General features: G+C 39.3%; 1 protein-coding gene across 1 annotated transcript; it reads right to left on the bottom strand.

Annotated features, from left to right (window-relative positions):
* Positions 1-387: 387 nt before the first annotated feature.
* On the bottom strand, positions 388-25,660 carry SLC39A6 (solute carrier family 39 member 6). Its single transcript, XM_079942251.1, has 10 exons — positions 25,009-25,660; positions 22,642-23,373; positions 20,973-21,156; positions 19,967-20,136; positions 19,016-19,234; positions 8,528-8,633; positions 5,728-6,105; positions 4,549-4,629; positions 3,097-3,287; positions 388-2,324 (listed from the first exon to the last, which is right to left on the bottom strand). Exons 2-10 carry the CDS (start codon positions 23,362-23,364, stop codon positions 2,172-2,174), a joined length of 2,205 nt encoding a protein of 734 aa, XP_079798377.1. The 5' UTR covers positions 23,365-23,373; positions 25,009-25,660; the 3' UTR covers positions 388-2,171.
* Positions 25,661-25,701: the final 41 nt, after the last annotated feature.

The following is a 25,701-nucleotide window of genomic DNA, read 5'->3' as shown; positions in this document are numbered from 1 at the left end:
AAATTTCAAATAATTTAATTATTGCTTGAATCTACCTTATATCTCTATTTATGTCTCCTTTTTCATTCAAGATATTAGTTATTTGTGCCTTTTCATTTTCTATCAGTCTGATAAGTTTTTCCCCCGCAAAGGATCAGCCTTTGGTTCATATTCTACAGTTCCTGCATTTTCCTCTAATCTCCATTCTCTCCCACAGGGAGCCATGGGAACCAACTACTTAAATCTTCTACATACTCACTAGTGAGTTCAAACTGGAGTGGGAACTAAGGCTGCTATCATCCTGTTTTGTGGGCTGGTCCAGCACACCTCCCACCTTGAGAATCTGTGTGAAAGAAGTAGGTACAAGTCTGTGTTTCCAAAACTCCTGGAGGAACATTTCCAATGATTCTAGAACTTCATCTTGCACTGATCCAGCAGTGGCATTAGGGTAGATCTGTGGGTTTCTGAAGCAGAGTAATCATTCAGCCCGAGAAGGAGATGCCTCATCTCATCTTTTCAGGCACCCCCCAATCCAAGTAATTCTCATTACTCATTCCTCTTTCACTTGGTTTGGGGAATAGAAATGCTGGTCCAATTGTCTTTCAGTAGGTGGGCTATATGGTCTTGTCCAGTTGTTCTTGATTCTCTTTAGAATGTAGGGCATTAGTGCGTCTTTTCAAGCTTAGGCTCTGGGGTTTGTTTTTTGTTTTTTTAAGTTAGGGACAGCTTGGAATAAACTGTGGACCAATATTTTCTGAAGTGCCCTTTGTGATAAACAATTTAAAAATTGAATAAGCCCACCCAATACAATAATATAAATGTGTTGATAAGTATATATAATCTGGATTATACTTAAGAAAATCAGATATCTCAAATTCATAGAAATAGAAAGTAGAATGGTGGTCACCAGGGGTTGTGGGGAGAAGGAAACAAAGAGTTGTTTAGTGGGTATAGTTTCAGTTTTGCAAGGTGAAAAAGTTTTGGAAATCAACTGCATAACAATGTGAATATACATAAAATTATTGAGCTGTATGCTTAAAAATGGTTAAGATGGTAAAAAAAAAGAAAAGAAAATCTGTTATCTGATATCAAGCTGACACAGGGAATTTATTTTGTAGAAAAGCAACATCTAGAGAATGCCATACAACCCTAGTACATCTAAAGTACTATATATAAAAATGACAATTGCTCATAACAACAACATTGAAGCACTGAAAGATACCAAAGTACTTTCTGAATCCAAGAAGTCAAATTATAACCAGTACGGTTTTAATGTCCTAATATATATCGAAATTCTAATATGCTGACATGTGGTAAACCAGATAACCAGAACATCCAGTAATGTAACTTGGGTGACACGTAAGTTAACCTGGGATATCCAAGTCTTTTGACAATACATAAACTTGCTCATACTCATCTGGTGTACATCCACACAAATATTTTAAAATTCCAATTTCTTGGTCAAGTGATATATTTTGCTTGAGTTTATTAAATACATTTAGATGTCTCTATTATACAAAGTTAAATGTACAACTAAATTAGTAAAAAGTGCTGAGATTTTATGGGAACATTAATACTCTGACAAAAATGTTTATCAATGTACTCTATACTCAATATTGCTTTTTTTCATTTAAATCTAAATTTTTCCCTTCTATTTTTAAACCAGTTTTGTGATTTTTTAATATGAAACCTATGCCTTCTCAATTTATACAGTTTCTTCTCTTTTTTCCCTTATTTCTTAGCTTAAATTCAGTTTAAGCTTTATTGGTATCTTAGGCTTCACGTGTATTCTTACTCCTAAACACCAGCAGTTCTTCAGAGGCCTAAAATCCAGCATGGGAATTACTATATTAAATTAGTCCTAGAAAAAGCATTAAAGACATTTTTTTTCTGAAATATACAGAACATGTCATGCCAAACCTCTTGTTTATACCATAAACCGGTAATATTGGTAAATTGCACATATAGCTTACATTTCCCAAATAGAATAACTTAAATATTAAACGTACCTTTATGTTACCACCATAACTGACCTTATAAGCATAACAAATGGCAATATTCAATACAAAAATCACAAAATCCACTAACCGTAAATGCTACACATCACAGCATACTAACTCATCTCCCTATGACCTACTCAAACTATAGACAGCAAACTATAGCTTTAAGCTACTCTAGCATTTACACCCTAATTAGAAATTTATACGAAACACAATTTTATGTTCAAATATGGAAATAAGCAACATAATTCCAAATCCCAAAAGTATCCCAGCATTCTGTAAAAAGAAGTATCCCCAGCGGCTACATCCATGGTCACTAGCATCATTGTGCAGCATCTCAGGCACCTTAAAAAAAAAAAGAGCAACCTTTAAGTTTCCAGAACCACAGATTAGTTTTTAGAAGAATCTGCAAGACGGCTTTATATGTAGCTGGATATATTATGAGTCAATTCTCTAAAACATGACCACATATATACACTGACTCTAGCTAATAATGTCACACAGCATTTTTTAACAGCTTAATTAACAATGACTATTCATGGTCTGCTCAGCAAGTCAAAATTTATATTGGTCCAGTTTGCTCCACTGTAAAATGGAGAGCTACACTGATTACCCTGCTTACTGTCTGTATCTGTATATAACATGTGGCTCACTTGAAATTCAGAGATATGGAAGCCTTACATCATATAAAATATAATTTTAGCAATAAGATTGGCTGAGATTGTTAGGTGGACTTTGGTGACAAAAAGATGACTCCTTCGTCCATTAATAAGAAACCTTTAAGCATTCTGAAGTATACACAGTTCGCCAACAGTATGTGGCTTGTGCTAGGTTTCCTACATGTCTATAGACAGTTCAATGCCTAATTACTGAAACTCTCCTCTCAAAAAGACACATCAGAAGGGGGTAGATACTTTTGTGTATCCTTATACACATTAGGCAGGACAAAGATGTGCTTGTGAGCAACAATCCAAAAAGATAAAACCATCAAGGACTTATAGTTTATATGCTACTTTGTCGAGCATAGAATCACTTCTCACTGCAACGATATTTAATCTAAACCCTTTTAAAAATGGTTTCATTGAACATTTTCTCTACTGACTTCTTAAAAACTTACCATATCAACCAGAGCAACATACATGAACAAGCCCGCAGTAAGTGCAAATATCCACATAGAAACATTTTCAGCATAATGACCAATGAAAATTCCTGTTGCCATTCCAAGATATGCCAGCATGGCTGACAGAGCATTATAAAGAACAGCCTGCTTAACAGTCATGCCAGCCTTTAGTAAAACAGCAAAGTCACCTTTAACAGAAAACAAAAAAAGGAGATAAGGTAATTAAAAAATCATTTTTAAGACACATACGCAAAAAACTTTCCAGATTTAAGAAATTCTCCAGGGCTCCCCTGGTGGTGCAGTGGTTGAGAATCCGCCTGCCAATGCAGGGACACGGGTTTGACCCCTGGTCCGGGAAGACCCCACATGATGCAGAGCAGCTAAGCCCATGTGCCACAACTACTGAGCCTGTGCTCCAGAGCCTGGAAGCCGCAACTACTGAGCCCACATACCACAACTACTGAGCCTGTGTGCCGCAACTACTGAAGCCCGCGTGCCTAGAGCCTGTGCTCCACAACAAGAGAAGCCACCACAACGAGAAGACCGCGCACCACAACGAAGAGTAGTCCCCGCTCGCTGCAACTAGAGAAAGCCTGAGCACAGCAACAAAGACCCAAGACAGACAGAAAAATCAATTAATTAACTAAAAAAAAAAAAAAAAGAATTATTCAGGGTTAACAGTGTTAATCAGTGTAAACATCCTAACAGCTTTATAAACTAAGATATCTTTTATCCAAAGTATTTCTTAAGGTTTCCACTTTGTCGATGAATGTCAATAGTACAAATGTCAATAAGTATCAACTATTGTGCTCTTGCACTGTCTTTAAGGAGCTTTTAACTGGCTACAAGGAGGAAGAGGGAGTAGAGAACACAAATGAAATGATCAGCAAATGATTAAGGAAATATATAATTAAGAGCTAAAGAGTCTAATGTTCTGGTTATAAAAGGAGAAAAAAAGAAATTAAGATGAGAATAGCTGAGAGAGGCTTCATGGTGCATGAAGGATCTAGAATGTGGAACATAGGGAATTCCTTGGCAGTCCAGTGGTTAGGACTCTGCGTTTCCACTGTAGGGGGCCCAGGTTCGAACCCTGGTTGGGGAACTAAGATCCCACAAGCCACATGGTGTGGCCAACAATAAATAAATAAATAAAAATAGAATGCACAACACAGACCAGATGTTGAGGCTTACAAGCATGGAGCATGAAGACGGGAGGCCTTCTAAATGGCAGATCACATGCCAAGGAACAAAAGTGAAAATGGCGTTACAGGTGTGTGCGAATTCTGGCTGGAAACAAACTTGTCCTCAGTAAGAAAGAAAGCTGGCTAGGTTAGTAGACTTAGGAGAAGGCATAAATGAGGAAGCTTGCCGGAAGTTATCATTAGCAAAAGCCAGGGACACTAAGACACTTTACCCACCTGGAAAATACCATTTGTAGGGTTCTCTTACCTAATTCATGAGGCAACTCATGACAAAACACAGCAACAGAAGTACTTAAACCACTCGATAAACCTTCAGTAAAAGCAGCACCTGTGTAAAAATCACTGCATTATTTTGTGGGTGTGTATTTTTAAAATCTTAACAGCATACACAATGAAATACAAAAGAAATAAAATATATTCTGGTTGTGAATAAACAGAACTTTCTCAACTGCACTCTGTACCTTCTCCATAAGTAATGTTAGATTACATTCAATTAGATTTAAATTTCCCAAAGGAGCACAAGCAGATACAATTGAGAAGGGAAGGTTCCACTATGCCTTAGAGTGATTAAATGATCTTATGCAAACCTGAGAAGTAAATTGCTACCACATAGAACACTTACTTAAAAATATGAAACAGACTGATTTAAAAGGTTTAGGAAAAAACCCTCAGCAGTCAAGAGTACAAATACGTTTCCTGGCCTCAGAGGAATTCACTATATAATCAGACTACCATGTCTGAGTGTTCGCACATCCTCCGTTGTCGCTTATGCTGTGCACAGTGCAGAGAAGGAAGAGCACCAACCTCCCAGGGAGCCAGGCTGGGCTACAAAACAGCACTGCCTCCTTGGCAAGTGGTTCACCTTGCCAGGCCTTGGCTACCTAATCTGTACTTATTTCCATGGTTCCTCCCAGCACTAAGTTACTACAATTTTTAAGTATTTCTATTACCGCTCAATTGTAGCACAACAATTTAATAGCAAAAAAACTATAATTCTTCTTTGGGTAGAGATTAGTAATTAAACTTATCAGATATATGAAGATTCCTTTAGCATAAAAGAAAAGATGATGGAAGTATTTCACTTTAATAAATATTGTTTATATTGCAGATAAGGGAACTCAAATGTATTGGGGGAAAAAAAAAATCCTCACATGTGCTCCAAACACCTTAGAGCCTGAGCCTGCAAATTAAAACAACTTTTGGTAGTCACAATTTACATAAAGGGCCAAGCACAGTTTCCAGCACTTAAACTAACATTTATCAAGTACTTCATTGTCAAAGCAGCAAAAAATGAAATAACAGTTTGATAATCTTAGAAGTCAATAGCCTTATCAAACCAACCTATTCCTTGTTAAAACAAGACTGGTACTTTCATGTGACATTTTCAGAGTCAACCAACAAGGGACAGATACGTAGATATATATACCAATTGCTAGGCCATCGCTGAAATTGTGCAGGCCGTCCCCCATGATCACCATCCATGCCAGTGTGGCAATGCCGGCATCCTTCAGCTCCTCCCGAGAGTAGCGCTGACTGTGACTGTGTGGGTGGTGGTTTTGGTGGTGGTGGTGATGGAGAATATGATGGTAGTCATGATGGTGGTGAACAAGGTCATCTGACTGGCCAAGTGTATCATGGAAATGCGAATGGCATTTATTCTTGCACCCTCTGGGTACGTATTCATTGTAAACTTCCTGTGGATGAGCATGAGCTATCATGACCTCCTCTTCTTCCAAGATTGCTGGCTGTTGAGAATCAAAGTGGGAGGGCTCTTGTGAGTCAGCTCGCAAATAGCCTTCAGGTCCTAGGTATAAACATAAAGGACATTGGGACAAAGTCAAATGGCTTTGTTAATGTGCATGGACACATTTCAAACATCTCCACTGACAAAGTCAACAAAAGATCTTAAAGCATGGCACTCTCTCACACAGACCTGGCAGAACTAGACATTAGAGTATTGTTGATGAAAAACATCAGTAGTTAAATGATCTCACGTACTAAGAATGAATTTTAAATGTTAACCTTCAGTAACTACCCCCAGATCCTCCCTTAATTTCTTCTACCTCCTTATGTTTTTAAAGATGATTTTTTTCCATATATTATAAAAGAAGCACATACTTACTTTATAAAAATATTTCATTTTTGGTATTTAAAATATTTAAGAAAAATATTCCAGAAAAATACTGAAAATTGGAAATAAAAAACATGCATAATTCTGTCATCTGAGTTCCTCTCTTTCAAAATTCAAGGAAAAACAGAAGAGGGGAATTCCCTGGCAGTCCAGTGGTTAGAACTTGGTGCTTTCACTGCCAAGGGCCTGGGTTCAATACCTGGTCGGCGAACTAAGATCCCTGCAAGCCGCGTGGCATGGTCAAAAAAAAAAAGGAAAAACAAGAATCTGAAATACCATCATCACCAAGAAACATTTGTTATCTATCTGTGTAAAATAAATTGCAACAATAAGTTTTTGTTTTTTCTTTTTTATACACTGGTATCAACTTTCTTGGGAGCATTCCCAATACTGTGGCCCAATTCTAGAATAGCTGTTTCCTCTCATCATTAAAAATTTCACTGGAGCCCATTACAGAGGTTGAAGACAGAATAGATACAGGAAGACGAATGCGAGTATTCACTTGCTCTTTAGAGAAAAGCAACATGCTGGAAAATAAAGGGTGGACAGGAAATCTTACAAATAACTTGGTAGCAACAATAAAGTTCTTCCTCCTTAGCCAGCAACTATATATTGAGTATCTGCTCTGGGCCAGGCACCTGCCCAGATACTGGGACAAAGTGCGTCAGCACAAAGTCTCTGCCTTCGAGAAGCTTATTGTCTTGTGGGTAGATAGCCACTTAACAAAGAAATACATGTATAAATAAGGTAATCTAAGGCATTGGAAGGCATGGGAAGAAAATAGAACAGGGTAACATGAAGGAGAATGACTGGGAGACCTTTGTATTCAGGTGATCAGGGAAGACCTCTGAGGACGAGATGTCTGAGTTGAGATTGGAATGATAGGGGGAATTTATATGAAGACCCGGGAGAAGAGTACTCCGAACTGAAGAAACAGTGAGTGCCAGGCCCTGAGACAGACCTGGTGTGCTCAAAGGATGAAAAGGAGGCCAGTGAGGCTGGACAGGGCAAACCATCGGGGAGAGTGGAGGGCAGGGCAGGACCTCGAAGGTCGTCGTAAGGCGTTTTGTTTAAAATTTTAATTTTAACTGAGTCTGTCCAACAAGAAATGCCAAGCTAACAAGTTACAGGAAACAGTAACTTTACAGTGGAGAAACATGGTAGACACAACGTTAGCCACGTGATCAAAATTAACACCACCTGTGTGTGACAGAAAGCATCATGTCGGGTGGCACACCATGTCACTGAAAAGGATGCAATACCACTTTGTGGTATTCCTGCCCAAACTGATCAACCTAATGTGAAAACATTAGACAAACCCCAAATGAGGGGAAATTAGATGCAACATTTGATCCTGAATTGTACTCTGGATCATTTCTTTTCCTTTTAGGGGTTAGGGGAGTATAAAGAAATTATTAAGACAATTGGAAAAACACAATTAAGACAATTGGAAAAAGGTCTATAGACTAGAAAATGGCATTGTGTCAGCTTTAATTTCCTGATTTTGATCACTGAACTGTGATTACAAGGGAATGAATGTCCTTTTTCTTAGGAAACATAAACTTAAGCATTTTGAGGTAAAGAAGCATCATGTTTGTAACTTATTCTCAAATCGTTTAGGAAAAAAATGTGTATGTATGTCTTTGAAAGAGACAAAGAATGATAAATGTAGGTAAAATAAATGGGGAATATAAGAAAGGGGTACAGGAATTCTTTGTACTATTCTTGGAACTTTTCTCTAAGTCTGAATTTACCTCAAAATAAAAAATTAGAGAAAAAAGAGATGTAAGTATATATAGAAATAACCAACTCACTGGCAATTAAAAGAAAGTATCAGTTTAAAAAAAAAGAGTGGGGGGAGGGGTGGAGGAATTCCCTGGCGGTCCAGTGGTTAGGGCTCCGTGCTTTCACTGCTAGGGCCTAGGTTCGATCCCTAGCCAGGGAACTAAGATCCCATAAGCCACGTGGCGCAGCCAAAAAAAAAGGGGGTGCGGGTGGGGCTGGAATATGGTTCCCCCTCTTCCACACAGTCCAGGTTGCCTGCAAATCACAGAGCACTGAATTCCCTCCAGCTCTTAGATTTATAAGGACTTACGATCATCTGCGTCTACTTTCTCCTCATTTGTTGACAGTTGAGATTCATACTGGGACAACTGCTTCTTAATCTCCACATCATCATCATTTTCAGGTTTTTTCTGATTCTACAATAGCAAGGAAAAGCAATACTTTAAAATAGGCAGTTTGCTTATGCATACATCTTTAGGTAAACAGTTAAGCAAAAGATTTCATCGGAAAAGACAGCAGAGTAACAGACTTCTAATGGAATAAACCCCATCTAAGGGCAGGGCCTGTACTTAACTTGCATAGCACCTGGTAGTTTGTTTTAGGCATAAACTCTTCAGAAAGGTAAAGAATTAATGCTTCAGTAGTATGAAAGAAAAGTTACATACTCATCTTTCTGAATGTCCCCCTAGGTCACACAGTCTAAATTTGGTCTTATGCAAACAGCACTGCATCCCCTGGGAGCTTGTTATAAATGCACAGTCTCAGGCTACACCCCAGACCTAATGGATTAGAACGGGGAGTTTAACTAGATCTCCAGGCAACTCATATACACATTAAAGCTGAGCTCTGCCTCAGGCCATTGATTTAGAACCAGCTAGAGGCATGTTCTCCAGGAATTTAGTGATCTGCTAACCAATTGCTTAGTTTCCTCCAGTGCCTCTTTTGGGCACTGAAACCCCATACTTTCCATACTTTTTATAAATTAAAACTATACCGTGATATCGATATGTACTTGTTATAAAACTAAAATACTCTTCATGTAGTAAAACACCATTAACAAGCTTTTGTCTTTTTAAACAAATCTCTATTAGTTAGCCTTGAATTTATTACTAGGTTTTTTAACCAACTGAATACCATACTTGAGATATTGTCCATATCTCAGAGCCCAAGAATAAAGGTCACTGTTTGAACAACGGTGCCTGTTTATTACTACTTACACAGAATATTCAAGATAACGAAAACTGTCACAAAAATAATAGATTTCTTATCTGCAGTATCATTTGAATATGACTTAATCATCACCATACCTGAGATTTCATTCTAGCTCTAACAGTATATAAAATATCTGTACCTTCTTAGGTTATAAGAGTTTTTAAAGGCAAGCACAGACAAATCTTTATACCTACCTCTAGCAAAATGCCTCAAACACAGAGAAAGTACTTAAATATTTGTGAAAATAAGTGAATTCATGATATTTTAAATTACTTTAGTTGATACTTTATTTGTTTGCCAATGATTATCTGTGGTACATAGACTTTTTAAGCAATTCTTTCATTCCCTAAGTATTAAGAGCCTGTAATGTTCCCTGCGCTGAATGGTGGCAATATATCAATATGTCGTAAAACAAGATACACATAGTCCTTGTTCTCAAGGAAGCTTATCACCCACAGGGAGGGAGGCTTTACACAGGTAATGATTATACAATTCTTTGATTGAAATTTTTGATAAGTTTTACAAGGAAAAATACACAGTGCTATGAGAACATATATATATGAGAGCATATAACAAACATTTAAACAAATCCCTCTGCCTGCTCTCCTCTGCATTAGGACAACAGAATAATGTAGACAGGCCAGTTAGGAGGCAACTGCTATCACCCATGTAAGTCTGGCATGGACCAGGATGATAGTAAGGAAGATGGAGAGAAATGAAAAATTACATTTCTGGATACATCTAATAAAACTAGGTTGGATATAAGGATGAGGGAGACAGAGATGATTCTCTGGTTTCCAGCATGAGCAAGAAACCTGAGAATCCAGTAGAAAGAAAGTTTGACATGGAACTATTATAACCATCTAACTACACCAAGTATGTGATTTAACCCTAATCTGAATGTAGAGATTTCAGATCGACATATATGGAAGGTAACCTAAAACTATGACATATAGAATTTTCCAGGGGTGCAGGATGGATGTCTTAAGGGAAATCGTAGGTAACATTTTCTGTTATGGGTCTGAAGAGCTCTGAATACTTGCCATATAACGAATAGTGTTTTTCTTTTTGAGAGAACCAAATGAGATTAAAAGCTGTTATGTAAATAACACTAAGATCTGGATGCCCTTGAAAAAAGAGAAACTAAATATTTTCTAAAAAGGAATAGGGGAGGAACCAAGATAGAGGAGTAGAAGGACGTGCTCTCACTCCCTCTTGTGAGAACACCAGAATAACAACTAGCTGCTGGACAATCACTGACAGGAAGACACTGGAACTCACCAAAAAAGATACCCCACAACCAAAGACAAAGGAGAAGCCACAGTGAGATGGTAGGAGGGGCCCAATCACAGTAAAATCAAATCCCATAACTGCTGGGTGGGTGACTCACAGACTGAGAACACTTATACCACAGGGGTCCACCAACTGGAGTGAAGGTTCTGAGCCCGTCAGGCTTCCCAACCTGGGGGTCCGGCAATGGGAGGAGGAATTCTTAGAGAATCAGACTTTGAAGGCTAGTGGGATTTGATTGCAGGACTTCGAAAGGACTGGGGGAAACAAAGACTCCACTCTTGGAGGGCACACACAAAGTAGTGTGTGCATCCGGACCCAGGGGAAGGAGCAGTGACCCCAGGGAAGACTGAACCACACCTACCTGCTAGTGTTGGAGGATCTCCTGCAGAGGCGGGCAGTGGCTGTGGCTCACCGTGGCGACAAGGATACTGGCAGCAGAAGTTCTGGGAAGTACTCCTTGGCGTGAACCCTCCCAGAGTCTGTCATTAGTCCCACCAAAGAGCCCAGGTAGGCTCCAGTGTTGGGTTGCCTCAGGCCAAACAACCAACAGGGAGGGAACCAAGCCCCACCCATCAGCAGACAAGCAGATTAAAGTTTTACTGAGCTCTGCCCACTCAAGCAACACTCAGCTCTACCCACCACCAGTCCCTCCCATCAGGAAACTTCCACAAGCCTCTTAGATAGCCTCATCCACCAGAGGGCAGACAGCAGAAGCAAGAACTACAATCCTGCAGCCTGTGGAACGAAAACCACATTCAGAGAAAGATAGACAAGATGAAAAGGCAAAGGGCTATGTACCAGATGAAGGAACAAGATAAAACCACAGAAAACCAACTAAATGAAGTGGAGATAGGCAACCTTCCAGAAAAAGAATTCAGAATAATGATAGTGAAGATGATCCAGGACCTCGGAAAAGGAATGGAGGAAAAGATCGAGAAGACACAAGAAATGTTTAACAAAGACCTAGAAGAATTAAAGAACAAACAAACAGAGATGAACAATACAATAACTGAAATGAAAACTACACTAGAAGGAATCAATAGCAGAATAACTGAGGCAGAAGAAAGGATAAGTGACCTGGAAGACAGAATGGTGGAATTCACTGCTGCCTAAGAGAATAAAGAAAAAAGAATGAAAAGAAATAAAGACAGCCTAAGAGACCTCTGGGACAACATTAAATGCAACAACATTCGCATTATAGGGGTCCCAGAAGGAGAAGAGAGAGAGAAAGGACCAGAGAAAATATTTACAGAGATTATAGTTGAAAACTTCCCTAACAGGAGAAAGGAAATAGCCACCCAAGTCCAGGAAGCGAAACGAGTCCCATACAGGATAAACCCAAGGAGAAACACACCAAGACACATAGTAATCAAACTGGCAAAAATGAAAGACAAAGAAAAATTATTGAAAGCAGCAAGGGAAAAACGACAAATAACATATAAGGGAACTCCCATAAGGTTAACAGCTGATTTCTCAGCAGAAAGTCTACAAGCCAGAAGGGAGTGGCATGATATACTTAAAGTGATGAAAGGGAAGAACCTACAACCAAGATTATTCTACCCAGCAAGGATCTCATTCAGATTCGATGAAGAAATCAAAAGCTTTACAGACAAGCAAAAGCTAAAAGAATTCAACACCACCAAACCAGCGCTACAACAAACGCTAAAGGAACTTCTCTAAGTGGGAAACACAAGAGAAGAAAAGGACCTACAAAAACAAACCCAAAACAATTAAGGAAATGGTCATAGGAACATACATATCGATAATTACCTTAAATGTGAATGGATTAAATGCTCCAACCAAAAGACACAGGCTTGCTGAATGGATACAAAAACAAGACCCATATATATATGCTGTCTACAAGAGACCCACTTCAGACCTAGGGACACATACAGACTGAAAGTGAGGGGATGGAAAAAGATATTCCATGCAAATGGAAATCAAAAGAAAGCTGGAGTAGCAATACTCATATCAGATAAAATAGACTTTAAAATAAAGAATGTTACAAGAGACAAGGAAGGACACTACATAATGATCAAGGGATCAATCCAAGGAGAAGATATAACAATTATAAATACATATGCACCCAACATAGGCACACCTCAATACATAAGGCAAATACTAACAGCTATAAAAGAGGAAATCGACAGTAACACAATAATAGTGGGGGACTTTAACACCTCACTTACACCAATAGACAGAGCATCCAAAATGAAAATAAATAAGGAAACAGAAGCTTTAAATGACACAAGAGACCAGATAGATTTAATTGATATTTATAGGACATTCCATCCAAAAACAGCAGATTACACTTTCTTCTCAAGTGCACACGGAACATTCTCCAGGATAGATCACATCTTGGGTCACAAATCAAGCCTCAGTAAACTTAAGAAAACTGAAATCATATCAAGCATCTTTTCTGACCACACTATGAGATTAGAAATGAACTACAGGGAAAAAAACATAAAAAAACACAAACACATGGAGGCTAAACAATACGTTACTAAATAACCAAGAGATTACTGAAAAAATCAAAGAGGAAATCAAAAAATACCTAGAGACAAATGACAATGAAAACACGACGATCCAAAACCTATGGGATGCAGTAAAAGCGGTTCTAAGAGGCAAGTTTATAGCTATACAACCCTACCTCAAGAAACAAGAAAAATCTCAAATAAACAATCTAACCTTACACCTAAAGGAACTAGAGAAAGAAGAACAAACAAAACCCAAAGTTAGCAGAAGGAAAGAATTCATAAAGATCAGAGCAGAAATAAATGAAATAGAAACAAAGAAAACAATAGCAAAGATCAATAAAACTAAAAGCTGGTTCTTTGAGAAGATAAACAAAATTGATAAACCATTAGCCAGACTCATGAAGAAACAGAGGGAGAGGACTCAAATCAACAAAATTAGAAATGAAAAAGGAGAAGTTAAAACAGACACCACAGAAATACAAAGCATCCTAAGAGACTACTATAAGCAACTCTATGCCAATAAAATGGACAACTTGGAAGAAATGGACAAATTCTTAGGAAGAAAAAACCTTCCAAGACTGAACCAGGAAGAAATAGAAAATATGAACAGACCAATCACAAGTAATGAAATTGAAACTGCGATTAAAAATCTTCCAACAAACGAAAGTCCAGGTCCAGATGGCTTCACAGGTGAATTCTATCAAACATTTAGAGAAGAGCTAACACCCATCCTTCTCAAACTCCTCCAAAAAATTGTGGAGGAAGGAACACTCCTAAACTCATTCTATGAGGCCACCATCACCCTGACACCAAAACCAGACAAACATACTACAAAAAAAGAAAATTAAAGACCAATATCACTGATGAATATAGATGCAAATATCCCAACAAAATACAAGCAAACAGAATCCAAGAACACATTAAAAGGATCATACACCATACCATGATCAAGTGGGATTTATCCCAGGGATGCAAGGATTCTTCAGTATACTCAAATCAATCAATGTGATATACCATATTAACAAAATGAAGAATAAAAACCATATGATCATTTCAATAGATGCAGAAAAAGCTTCTGACAAAATTCAACACCCATTTATGTTAAAAACTCTTCAGATAGTGGGCATAGAGGGAAACTACCTCAACATAATAAAGGCCATATATGACAAACACACAGCAAACATCATTCTCAATGGTGAAAAACTGAAAGCATTTCCTCTAAGATCAGGAACAAGACAAGGATGTCCACTCTCACCACTATTATTCAACATAGTTTTGGAAGTCCTAGCCATGGCAATCAGAAAAGAAAAAGAAATAAAAGGAATCCAAATTGGAAAAGAAGAAGTAAAACTCTCACTGTTTGCAGATGACATGATACTATACATAGAGAATCCTAAAGATGCCACCAGGAAACTACTAGAGCTAATCAATGAATTTGGAAAAGTTGCAGGATACAAAATTAATGTGCAGAAATCTCTTGCATTCCTATATACTAATGATGAAAAATCTGAAAGTGAAATTAAGGAAACACTCCCATTTACCATTGCAACAAAAAGAATAAAATACCTAGGAATACACCTACCTAGGGAGACAAAAGACCTGTATGCAGAAAATTATGACACTGATGAAGGAAATTAAAGATGATACCAACAGATGGAGAGATGTACCATGTTCTTAGATTGGAAGAATCAATATTGTAAAAATGACTATATTACCCAAAGCTATCTATGGATTCAAAGCAATCCCTAACAAATTACCAGTGGCATTTTTTACGGAACTAGAACAAATAATCTTAAAATTTGTATGGTGACACAAAAGACCCCAAATAGCCAAAGTAGTCTTGAGGGAAAAAAACGGAGCTGGAGGAATCAGCCTCCCTGACTTCAGACTATACTACAGAACTACAGTAAGCAAGACTGTGGTACTGGCATAAAAACAGAAACATAGATCAATGGAACAAGACAGAAAGCCCAGAGATAAACCCACGCACCTATGGTCAACTAATCTATGACAAAGGAGGCAAGGATATACAATGGAGAAAAGACAGTCTCTTCAATAAATGGTGCTGGGAAAACTGGACAGCTACATGTAAAAGAATGAAATTAGAACACTCCCTAACACCATACACAAAAATAAACCCAAAATGGATTTGAGACCTAAATGTAAGACTGGACACTATAAAACTCTTAGAGGAAAACATAGGAGGAACAGCCTTTGACATTAATCACAGCAAGATCTTTTTTTATCCACCTCCTAGAGTAATGGAAATAAAAACAAAAATAAACGAATGGGACCTAATGAAACTTCAAAGCTTTTGCACAGCAAAGGAAACCATAAACAAGACAAAAAGACAACCCTCAGAATGGGAGAAAATATTTGCAAATGAATCAATGGACAAAGGATTAATCTCCAAAATATATAGACAGCTCATGCAGTATGTCTTCTTTCTCCAAAGAAGACATACACATGGCCAAGAAGCACATGAAAAGCTGATCAACATCACTAATTATTAGAGAAATGCAAATCAAAACTACAATGAGGTATCACCTCACACCAGTTAGAATGGGCATCACCATAAAATCTACAAGCAACAAATGCTGGAGAGGGTGTGGAGAAAAGGGAACCCTCTTGCACTGTTGGTGGGAATGTAAATTGATACAGCCACTATGGAGAACAGTATGCAGGTTCCTTAAAAACTAAAAATAGAATTACCATATGATCTAGTAATCCCACTACTGGGCATATACCCAGAGAAAACCATAATTCAAAAAGACACATGCACCCCAATGTTCATTGCAGCAGTATTTACAATAGCCAGGTCATGGAAGCAACATCAATGCCCATCAACAGACGAATGGATAAAGAAGTTGTAGTACATATATACAATGGAATATTACTCAGCCATAAAAAGGAATGAAATTGAGTCATTTGTAGAGACGTGGATGGAGCTAGAGACTGCCATACAGAGTGAAGTAAGTCAGAAAGAGAAAAACAAATATCGTATATTAACGCATGTATGTGGAACCTAGAAAAATGGTACAGATGAACTAGTTTGCAGGACAGAATTTGAGACACAGATGTAGAGAACAAACGTATGGACACCAAGGGGGAAAAGCCGCGGGGGCGTGGGGATGGTGGTGTGCTGAATTGGACAATTGGGATTGACATGTATACACTGATGTATATAAAATTGATGACTAATAAGAACCTGCTGTATAAAAAAATAAATAAAATAAAAATATAAAAAAAAATAATAAATAAAAATTCTAAAAAAATAAAAAGGAAGAGAACATGTAATGTTTGCAAAACTCCTGTGTGAAGTCTTTGTCTAGAAATTATGCTTACTTGCCATTTAATGTTTTTTATACATGTAACAAATATTTACCAATCATCTATTATGTGCCAGATACTATTCTAGGCACTGGAGATACAGCAGTAAAGAAGACAGAGAGGTCCTGGCTCTTAAGATCTTACATTCTAGTAGAAACTATTTTAGAACAGAGATTATCAAACTTCTTTGACTACAGTTCACAGTAATGTATGTAATAAACACAGTAATATATGGAATATACTGTAATATCACGGTTGCATTTAAAAACATTGGTCGTGACACAAGATTTATTTCACAATTCACAAATGATTATTAATTTAAGAGTCTAAAAAATACTGTTCTGTATTAGACAACAGAGAGCCTACCTCTTAGAGTCCCATGTTAGAGTGCCAGATGAATATAAAGCAATCTTTAGGTAAAACTTGAAAAGTAAATTGAAATTAGAATGCTAAATTATGGCATTTGAAATAGAAACACAGTAACACAAATAAACACAAACAACCCCTCCCCCAAAAACACCCTAAAAAATGATCTTTTTTTTTTTTTTTTTTTTTAAGGTGAGAATAATCCCAGAGAATGCAAAGAAGTATGGATATAATCTCAAACCCATCCACGTGAAGCAACAGGGACAACAGGAACATAGAAGATGACTTCCTGGATTAAGAACGATTAAGCTATTGTTATTTCACTTCTTTCCTGTAAATTGAGGTTCAGTAAATGTTCAAAATTTGCAATTTGAGATTTTAGTGAATGTAGAATCCATATGGGCAAATATTCACAGGATGGAGGAGGCCACTCTTCTCTTCACACATGCACTTGATTCCCAACGTGAGCTCTATGCTCAGCAAGAATCAACTATGTTGGTTTTCAAGCCTCTTCATGCCAGCTATACCTGTTATTGCAATTGCACAATTTAATTACATATTACTCAAACTATGAAATGATGGTGAGAATAGTTACTTCCATGAAAACTTAAGTTGAAGGCTTCTGAAAGATTCAAAGGCAAGTTGTTTAAAAAAAAAAAAGGCTATTAAATTATATAAGGCACTAAAGATAGAATTACCATATGACCCAGCAATCCTACTCCTGGGCATATATCCAGAGAAAACCATAATTCAAAAAGACACATGCACCCCAATGTTCACTGCAGCACTTCACAATAGCCAGGTCATGGAAGCAACCTAAATGCCCATTGACAGACGAATGGATAAAGAAGATGTGGTACATATATACAATGGAATATTACTCAGCCATAAAAAGGAACGAAACTGGGTCACTTGTATAGGTGTGGATGGACCTAGAGACTGTCATACAGAGTGAAGAAAGTCAGAAAGAGAAAAAAAAATTTCATATATTAATGCATATATGTGGAATCTAGAAAAATGGTACAGATGAACCGGTTAACAAGGCAGAAATAGAGACACAGATGTAGAGAACAAACATATGGACAGCAAGGGGGGAAAGAGGGGGTGCGGGGGGGTGGGATGAATTGGGAGATTGGGATTGACATATATACACTAATACGTATAAAACAGATAACTAATGAGAATGTGCTGCACAAGAAAAATAAAGTTCAAAAAAAATTACATAAGGCAATCACTGTATAAAATTTTTTATATTTCCAAAAATCTAGATTCTACACTTAAAATAACTTTACAAGTATGTAACCTCTTGCTCAATTTTAGAGAAACCAAAATTGGAAATTTAGATGAAGCAGCATGGCTATAGAGAAAAAAAATGATCATACAGAACTCCAACTCAAAGAAAAGTTTGGTCAACATCAAATGACCAGTATACGAGTACACAAACATCCAAGATGTGTACATGTCATTTTTAAGAGTCCCCATGAGGACAGTCTTTTGACTCATTTGCCCAGTCACATCAGATAAGAAGAGGCAGATAATCATAGGCAACTCCAAAGATATTTTTACCAGAAATAGCCTACTGTTCAGCTTCACACTATCTTCTGGTGGCAATTTGCAAAGGGCAAGTATGTGAAAGTCACATAGTCTTTCAAACAAAACATAATATTCAGCTACTCCATGAGTAATTTAAAAGTTAATCCATGATATTTTTTTTCTTAAGCCACTTTATTGAGGTATAATTGACATATAAAAAGCTGTACATATTTAATGTATACAACTCGAGTTTTGGGATAAGTATGTACCCGTGAAACCACTGGCACCATCAATGCCATAATCACGATGCTTCTCATCTTCAAGGCCCTGTGTGTGCCTTGTTTGGTGATTTGTATAGATTTTTACCCTTGCCTTTCTTACGGTCTTGTGACTTTGAAGGAGTACTGAAGATAGAGATCTCCAGGGTTATAAAGATACAGAACTGCTCTCCATGAATGCTTCTGGGAACAAAAAGGTACTGAACCCCCTCACAAATGAAGATCATACACCCTGGACAAGCCCAGTTTAGTTCAAGTACTGCTCTAAATAAATGTCCAATGCCTAGTAAGTATTCAGAATACTTTTACCTTTTTCTTCTTATCTTTAAATTGCTTGATCAATGTGAGGACATGTTCAACAAGAAACATGAAATACAAGCCTCCCAGAGCTGTCAGACCTTTCCACGTGGAATCAAAATAGGTACTTTCTTCTATGTTTTGAGAAGAGAGATGGCTGAAAAGCGGTCCTCTCTTTATTTCCATTGCTGGTTCTTCATGGCTGTGACTATGGTGATGACTTGCATGAGACTAAAGGCAAAATAATATGGATTTTATAAATTGAGTAGTTTCACACGTCAGAAAAATTGGCTAAGATAATTAACATCAAATTTGAAATTACTCAGAATTAGGCAATTAATGTGATACTTCGGAATGAGGGGAAGTTTAGGATATTAAAAATAAAATGACCAACAAGCAGCAGCGATCTACAGCTTAAGGTATGTAATGTACGATGGCACTTAATAGAGTGGATCTGTTCAATGTAAAGACAGACACATTCCCCAATGACCCTCATAAAATAAGGTAGTGGGTATTTCCAATGTTTTCCCATGGCCACAAATAAGAGGGAACTGCAAAACTTAATAGGCATATAGTGTCTACTGCTTATACTCCCAGCTGAAAAGCCCCTACCATAGTCGTCAGTGTGCTTACAAGAAGCCCAGTCTGGGTAATGGGCCCTGGCAGGTACCCGAGATCCAGGTGCACTGCCCCAGTGGCCTGCAGCTGAGTGCAACAGGAAATTCTGCCACTGCGTGTGAGGGAACCAGGTGTGGCACACACTAACAGAGGTGAGACGGGGGGTCACAGGGTACACCCCACCCACGTGCTCCTAGAAACCAAATTTCCAGCCTTTTATACATATCAATACAAAGCACAAACCAAAAGTACACACACACACACACACACATATATAGACAAACACACACATATATTTAATGTTGAATAGTAAAATACACTAATGGGATAAATTACTGTACTTACATGTGGAAGAAGGTGTAAAAAAGCATCACCACTCAGTGTCCCAACAGCCAATGCCACAAGGAAACTCAGAAGAAACTTGAAAAACACCCGATTCATGAGAGGCACTAAGATAACACCCAGCAAAGACAGGAAACTGATGACAGAAATGGCTATAAAGCCACCAACCCAGGCTGTCAAACAAAACAGAGAAAGGAAAAAGAATACAATTGATAACCTTTAAAAGAGAGACTGTGGAGTGGCTTAAGACAAATTAAAAGCAGGGGAGCTAAAGAAATACAAACTCAGTGGAATAGGACTGTGGTAACAGAGTAATAACCAAGAAATTTGATCAAATGAACAATGTGACTGAACCCTTCAGGTAAAGGGCATAAACCTAGTGGAAAATTCTTCAGCTAGGGGTGAAGGGAGGGGAAAACACGGTTACCAAAGATGAACTCTAGCTCACTTGGGAACTGAGCTTTCAGACTCCCATAACAGCTAAATTATGAGAGAGAAGAGGAAAAAGTTAGGGAAGGAAGGAAGGAAAGAAGCAGAGAAGAAAAGAGTAAGAAAAGGAAACTGGGAATTCAATAATTTCTTCAGTGAACAAAGTAATTAATTTTTCATTATAGTTTCTGAGCAATGCAACTTACACTATAGCAGAGCGTATCCTGATTTCATCTATTAATAAGAATGTACGAGAATTAGGCTCCTTAACAGCAGAGATTAACTCTGACCATCCTCCAAACAGTATGACAACATATAAAGATCCCAAATTTTGAACGACCCTGACATATCCTGTGGGAGGACCTCAGACAAGTTATGATCTAAATTTTATTTTCTCGTTTTTGTTTGTTTTAAGGGTAAGGCTAACACACTTGCTTTCTTCACATTCAAGGCAGAGAACAATTAAGATGATATATTTGGAATTACGCTGAAAAATGAATAGGTTGATGTAAATATAAGGAAAAGTACAACATAAATATATCTATTGGAAATGATTTTTACACAAAAAAGGCAATTTTACCTATTTGTAAAGAATACGTCTTTGGAGGGATTTCAGCTTTCTTTTCACTCGTTGTATGAATCAGACATGATCTAGTATCAATCTGATTGATGATGGCTGGGCAGAGATAGTTGAACTCGGTGGCATTCAGTGGAACCTGGATGCCCATGCCATGAGATGTAAGCAGCTTTGATGCATTGAAACACTGAAGAAAAGGAAACAGTGAAATCACCAAAAGGTACTCCCATTAGAGAATCCATAAAGGCTGTTTGATGACACAACACCCTTTTCCTACTGAAGGTACCTACTTTTTTATTTAAGTTAAGGTAAATCAAAATCAACTTTAGTTTTAAGTACTTTGGAACTTGCCTCAAGCTACCTGGAGATATTACGTCACAGTGGTGATTTCCCATCTCTTCTACCTATTTCTTCTTGGGAGAAGCAGTCACATCACTAGTCACCTTGGGAGAAAGCCTCAAGTGGAAAAAACTTGAGGATAAATGGACATTCACAAGCCTGTTAACTCACTGTATAAATCTATTAAGGAAATGAGCTTTAATTTCAAGACAGGTTCACTAGAGATTGAGAAATATGTTGTTTCAGTACTAACGCTACCCTACCTGGTCTAAACAAGCCCAAGACATGTCACTCTTCCAGCAACAACTGTAATTGCAAAACTTAGCTCAGTTCTGTCTGCATACTTGGCAAAGTAATGCTCCACAACGAGAGAATATTAAATTATGTCGATTACTCTTGCGGACGACAAGGCTGGTTAATAAAATAAACCTGTACCAGCAGGCTGTTGTTTCAAACGTTTAATTAGATGACAAGCTTAGTTTGAAGAGAATCTCTGGGGTATGTAAGCTCTCCCGTCTCACCAAAAAAACTGGTGGTAGCACCTGTTTCTCATCTTCTATAAAGTTACTTTAAACCCCCACAAATCTTGGCCAATACTACTCAGAACAAACTTTATCACTAGTGTCGCTATGGGAATGACCATTAGTAGGATTATCCCAGAATTAGTAAATCATGTGACGGTTTGAATGAAGTACTTAAGTTTTGCCTATTAATGTATACCAACTAACTCCTTGTTGTTGACATCTCTCAGCCAAAGCAAATTGTGTACAGTCTGGAAGTCTAGTCTAGGAAAAAACACATGAACTCAGAAGGTCACTGCCCAGACTTCTCACGTGTCCAGCATATCGCTGCTTTGCCAGTCACTCCACAGGTCACTGTGATCCCTCTGCCAAGGAGGCGAAGCTGCTCTTCCCGCACTCTTCAGCCCTTCCAACCACACCTTTTCCTAAAACAGGGATTCTAACTCCTGCTCTTTTGACCTTCCGGTTTCTGTGTTTTAATTAATGGGATTCTCCTTTAAAGATTTTCTCCAAAAATAATTTTGATATCTTTTTTCTACACTTACTTTAAACTCTATATTAGAAAGTGGTTTCAGCAGGCAGCACTATTCTTACCAAAGAACTACCCCCCGCCCCAAGTTTTGTATCAGGGATGTTTACAACATAGTAGGGACACTTTGAGCTAAGTGCCTTGCTGAGAGAGTACAAATTCCCCTTTCAATGAACTCACCATTTTATTTTTATTTTAAACTCCTTACAACTGAGATAGAATGGCAATGACAGGACAGACAAGCAGGCATATTGATTAAAATAATGAACAGCACTCATCTTACCTCCTGAGTATTTTCATTTGTGCTTCTGGAATACATAAAGCCATTTCTGGGCTCACTCACAGATTCATTTGTTTTCCTACTAGCCAGCCAGGTCGCCCAGCTCTTTTCTGTGACACTGGGTAGAGTGGAACTGCTCACACCTTTGGGGAGAAGTTTTCCATGTTTTGGAGTTTCTATGGTCTCTAGAAAGTGAGTTCCTTCAGAGACAGCATTATACACAGTTGAGGTCACTTCACTAGCACCAGCACCATCCTTGATTAAAACATTCTTTCTACCACTGGCATGTTCTGATCGATGAGGTCCTTTCCCCTGGCTGTTTCTAGGCTCTTTACTTGAACTATCAGAGTCATGGTCTGGGCAAAGAGCTTTTCGATTTTTACTGGAAGCAGCATGATTATGGTGAGAGTGATGCTCATGGTCAGAGTGATGCTCATGGTCATGGTGTATATGGATTCTCTTAATCTTATCTATGCCTATATTCTGAAGCAATTTTCTGAACCCTTCAATTGACAAGGAATTATTTTCTCCATAGCGATGGAAAAGCTGCTGCAGATGATGCTGCCGTGTGGTAACTGCCAAGTCAACATTAATGCCAGATTCCCAATTCGGAATAATTTTCTCAGTGGTCTGAGGGAAAGCAGTGGCTGGTCCTACTTCATGAAGGGGATGTGTGACTGACAGAACGAAGGTCAGGATCAAGATCACTGATAAATTCCTCGCCATTGCACCTTCCTAAAGAAGACAGAAAAAAAAAATCCTTGCCTTCACTTCCAAAACAATTTGAATTAAGAAATCCTATGCTGAAAACCGATGTCTAATCAAATAACCAAGTTTTACAGAGCATCGTCTAGTGTGATCAGTGTAGTAAAACAAAAGAAAAAAAGAACTGGAGTCCTAGGCTCTACCCCTGCATTGCTAAAGCATGGGAAACAACTGGAAAGCAGCTGAGTGCTAAGACTCCGTACTTAGCACTGTAAATGCAACAGTAATTCAGAGACCGGAGGGGTCCAGGTGACCACAGCCACACTGGCAACTTCTTATTGCTTCGAACAACGATTTAAAACAAAAGAAAACCCGACTAACTACCTCCACCACCACCATCATCATTTCATAGAACAATCTTTCAATATCAAAAAAAGCAGAAATGGCAATCTCAGAGTAAGTCGCATTTAAAATTTTTTTCTTAAACTATATGCAAATCACTTTGAGGCTTCTCTCCTGAAATCCCACTCTTCAAGGGCACCCAATTCTGCCACTTTCTTGTGACTCCCTCATGCATACTCAGGCAGATGTGTGCCCTAACCACACAAATGGGATATTTTTTCTTCCCCCTCAACAAATGACATCTTTCCATGTCAGTACATATAAAGGTATCACATTCTTTTGAATGACTGCAGTTTTTAAGTAAATTAAACTTCATAAAAAACTATGTTGCTCTTGTATTGCTATAAACCAGTGAAAATTTTGTCAGACTATTACTCATTCATACAATAGTGCTTGGAACCAAAGGCCTATGCTCCAAAGAGGAGTTAGGAATCCAGTTAAGCACTGAATTCAGTTAAGGAGAGGGAGGTATAATCCAGATAAGCGTATAGGCTAATATCTCAGGACCCAGCCAGCAGATGTCCAGCACCAATGATGGGTAGTGATCATGACTAAATTCATCTGCCTCCAGTGAAAGACTTAGATGTCGGACTCTGGAGTGAGACAGCAAGGGCGAGAGAGGCAACCTAGCTCTACCACTTTCGGCTGTTCTTCCTTGGACCCACTGGTAATACCCATTTTATAGGGTGACTGAGAAAACCACATGAATGGATGTATGTGGAAATGCTCCAAACACTGTCAGCAGTATTGCACAACTGCTCCTTATCGTACTGTGGAAAATGGAAGTACGCACTACCACGGGGCTAGACTCCTGAAAGAACAATCCTTGGGGCCTGAAGTTTTAATAGGCAGAAGAGAACCATTAAGAAATAATTCGCAGAAGAGAGGAGAGGAGCGAGATACGTCGGGACAACACAGACGAACGGCTCAAGGGCAGCTCCGTGCCTTGCTCCACGAAGGATGATTAGGGCGGTCCCGGTCCCCGCAAGTCCGCGGGTGTTGGAGAAAAGAAAGCAGAAGAAAAGGGCCTGGAGAAACGGGTGAGTGTAGAAAACGGGAAAGAGGGCACAAAACTGTTTCTAAAGGCTATTTTTAAACACGACAGTACCTTTTTCGAAAATGAGATCAACAGGACAAACCGTTTCCTTACCGCGTTGGACCCTGAAGCCCATCTGTGGGATGGGAAGTCCAAATGGAAGTGTGGCCTTGCCGGCCCGCGGGGTACCCCTCTCCGCCCGCCTCTCCCGGACCTGCGGGACTCACCTCTCCGCGGCCTCGCCGTCCCACGGCCCGGTCCCGCGCGCCGCTTCAGTTCCCGCCGGCGGTCCGGAGGGCTCGGAACCGGCCCGTGCTTCTCTCCCTAAAAACCTTTACACGGCACGGAGAAGCGGCGGTCTCATCGGCCCGGCTGCCCCTCGGTCGGGGTAGCGCCGCGCAGACACCGGGAAGCAGCGCCCAACGCGCCGTAGCCTCCCGGGAGGAGGACAATTACTAATTACCGCCGCTCGTAGCGCGCCGCCGGGAACCACCGCCCCCGTCGGCCATGACTGCGGGGCATGCGCAGTGCGGCTCCACCCCGTCCCTGGCAAGCGGATCCGCGCGTCCGCCGGTTTGCCGGCTCCGCGGGGCTCGCAAGGGCGGGAGGGGGCGGAGACGCGGTCCGGGTGAGCTCTGAGCGCCGAGATCAGTCGGGGGCTCTTTCCTCGAGCCCCTCTGCGCCCTCGCCTCTCTGAGGCCGGCGACACTCTCGCCAAGGCTCCCCACCGAGCCAGCCCCGTATGCTGCTGGGAGCCCGGCCGTGAGGGGCAGTGGAACGCTCCTACCGCCGCCCTGGCACACGAGCCCCGGGTCTTTCTAGAGGGTCCTGAGCTGTTCCGGTCGGGTCTTCCTTCCTGGGACGGAGGCCGTGCTTGTGCCCTGGGCCAAGATCCAGGAGACAGGCGCTGGTAGAGGCAA

The sequence above is a fragment of the Stenella coeruleoalba genome (assembly GCF_951394435.1).
Source record: "Stenella coeruleoalba genome assembly, chromosome: 14".
Taxonomy (NCBI): Eukaryota; Metazoa; Chordata; class Mammalia; order Artiodactyla; family Delphinidae; genus Stenella; species Stenella coeruleoalba.
This window is presented reverse-complemented; position numbering and strand designations above follow the sequence as displayed.

Excerpts from the sequence above, each read along its gene's own strand:
- SLC39A6 (XM_079942251.1), bottom strand. The coding sequence starts at position 23,364 with ATGGCGAGGAATTTATCAGTGATCTTGATCCTGACCTTCGTTCTGTCA. Across the intron at positions 21,157-22,641 it reads CAAATGAAAATACTCAGGAG|TGTTTCAATGCATCAAAGCT; the intron begins GTAAGATGAGTG and ends CCTTTTCTTCAG. Across the intron at positions 19,235-19,966 it reads TTTTACACCTTCTTCCACAT|TCTCATGCAAGTCATCACCA; the intron begins GTAAGTACAGTA and ends TTTTGCCTTTAG.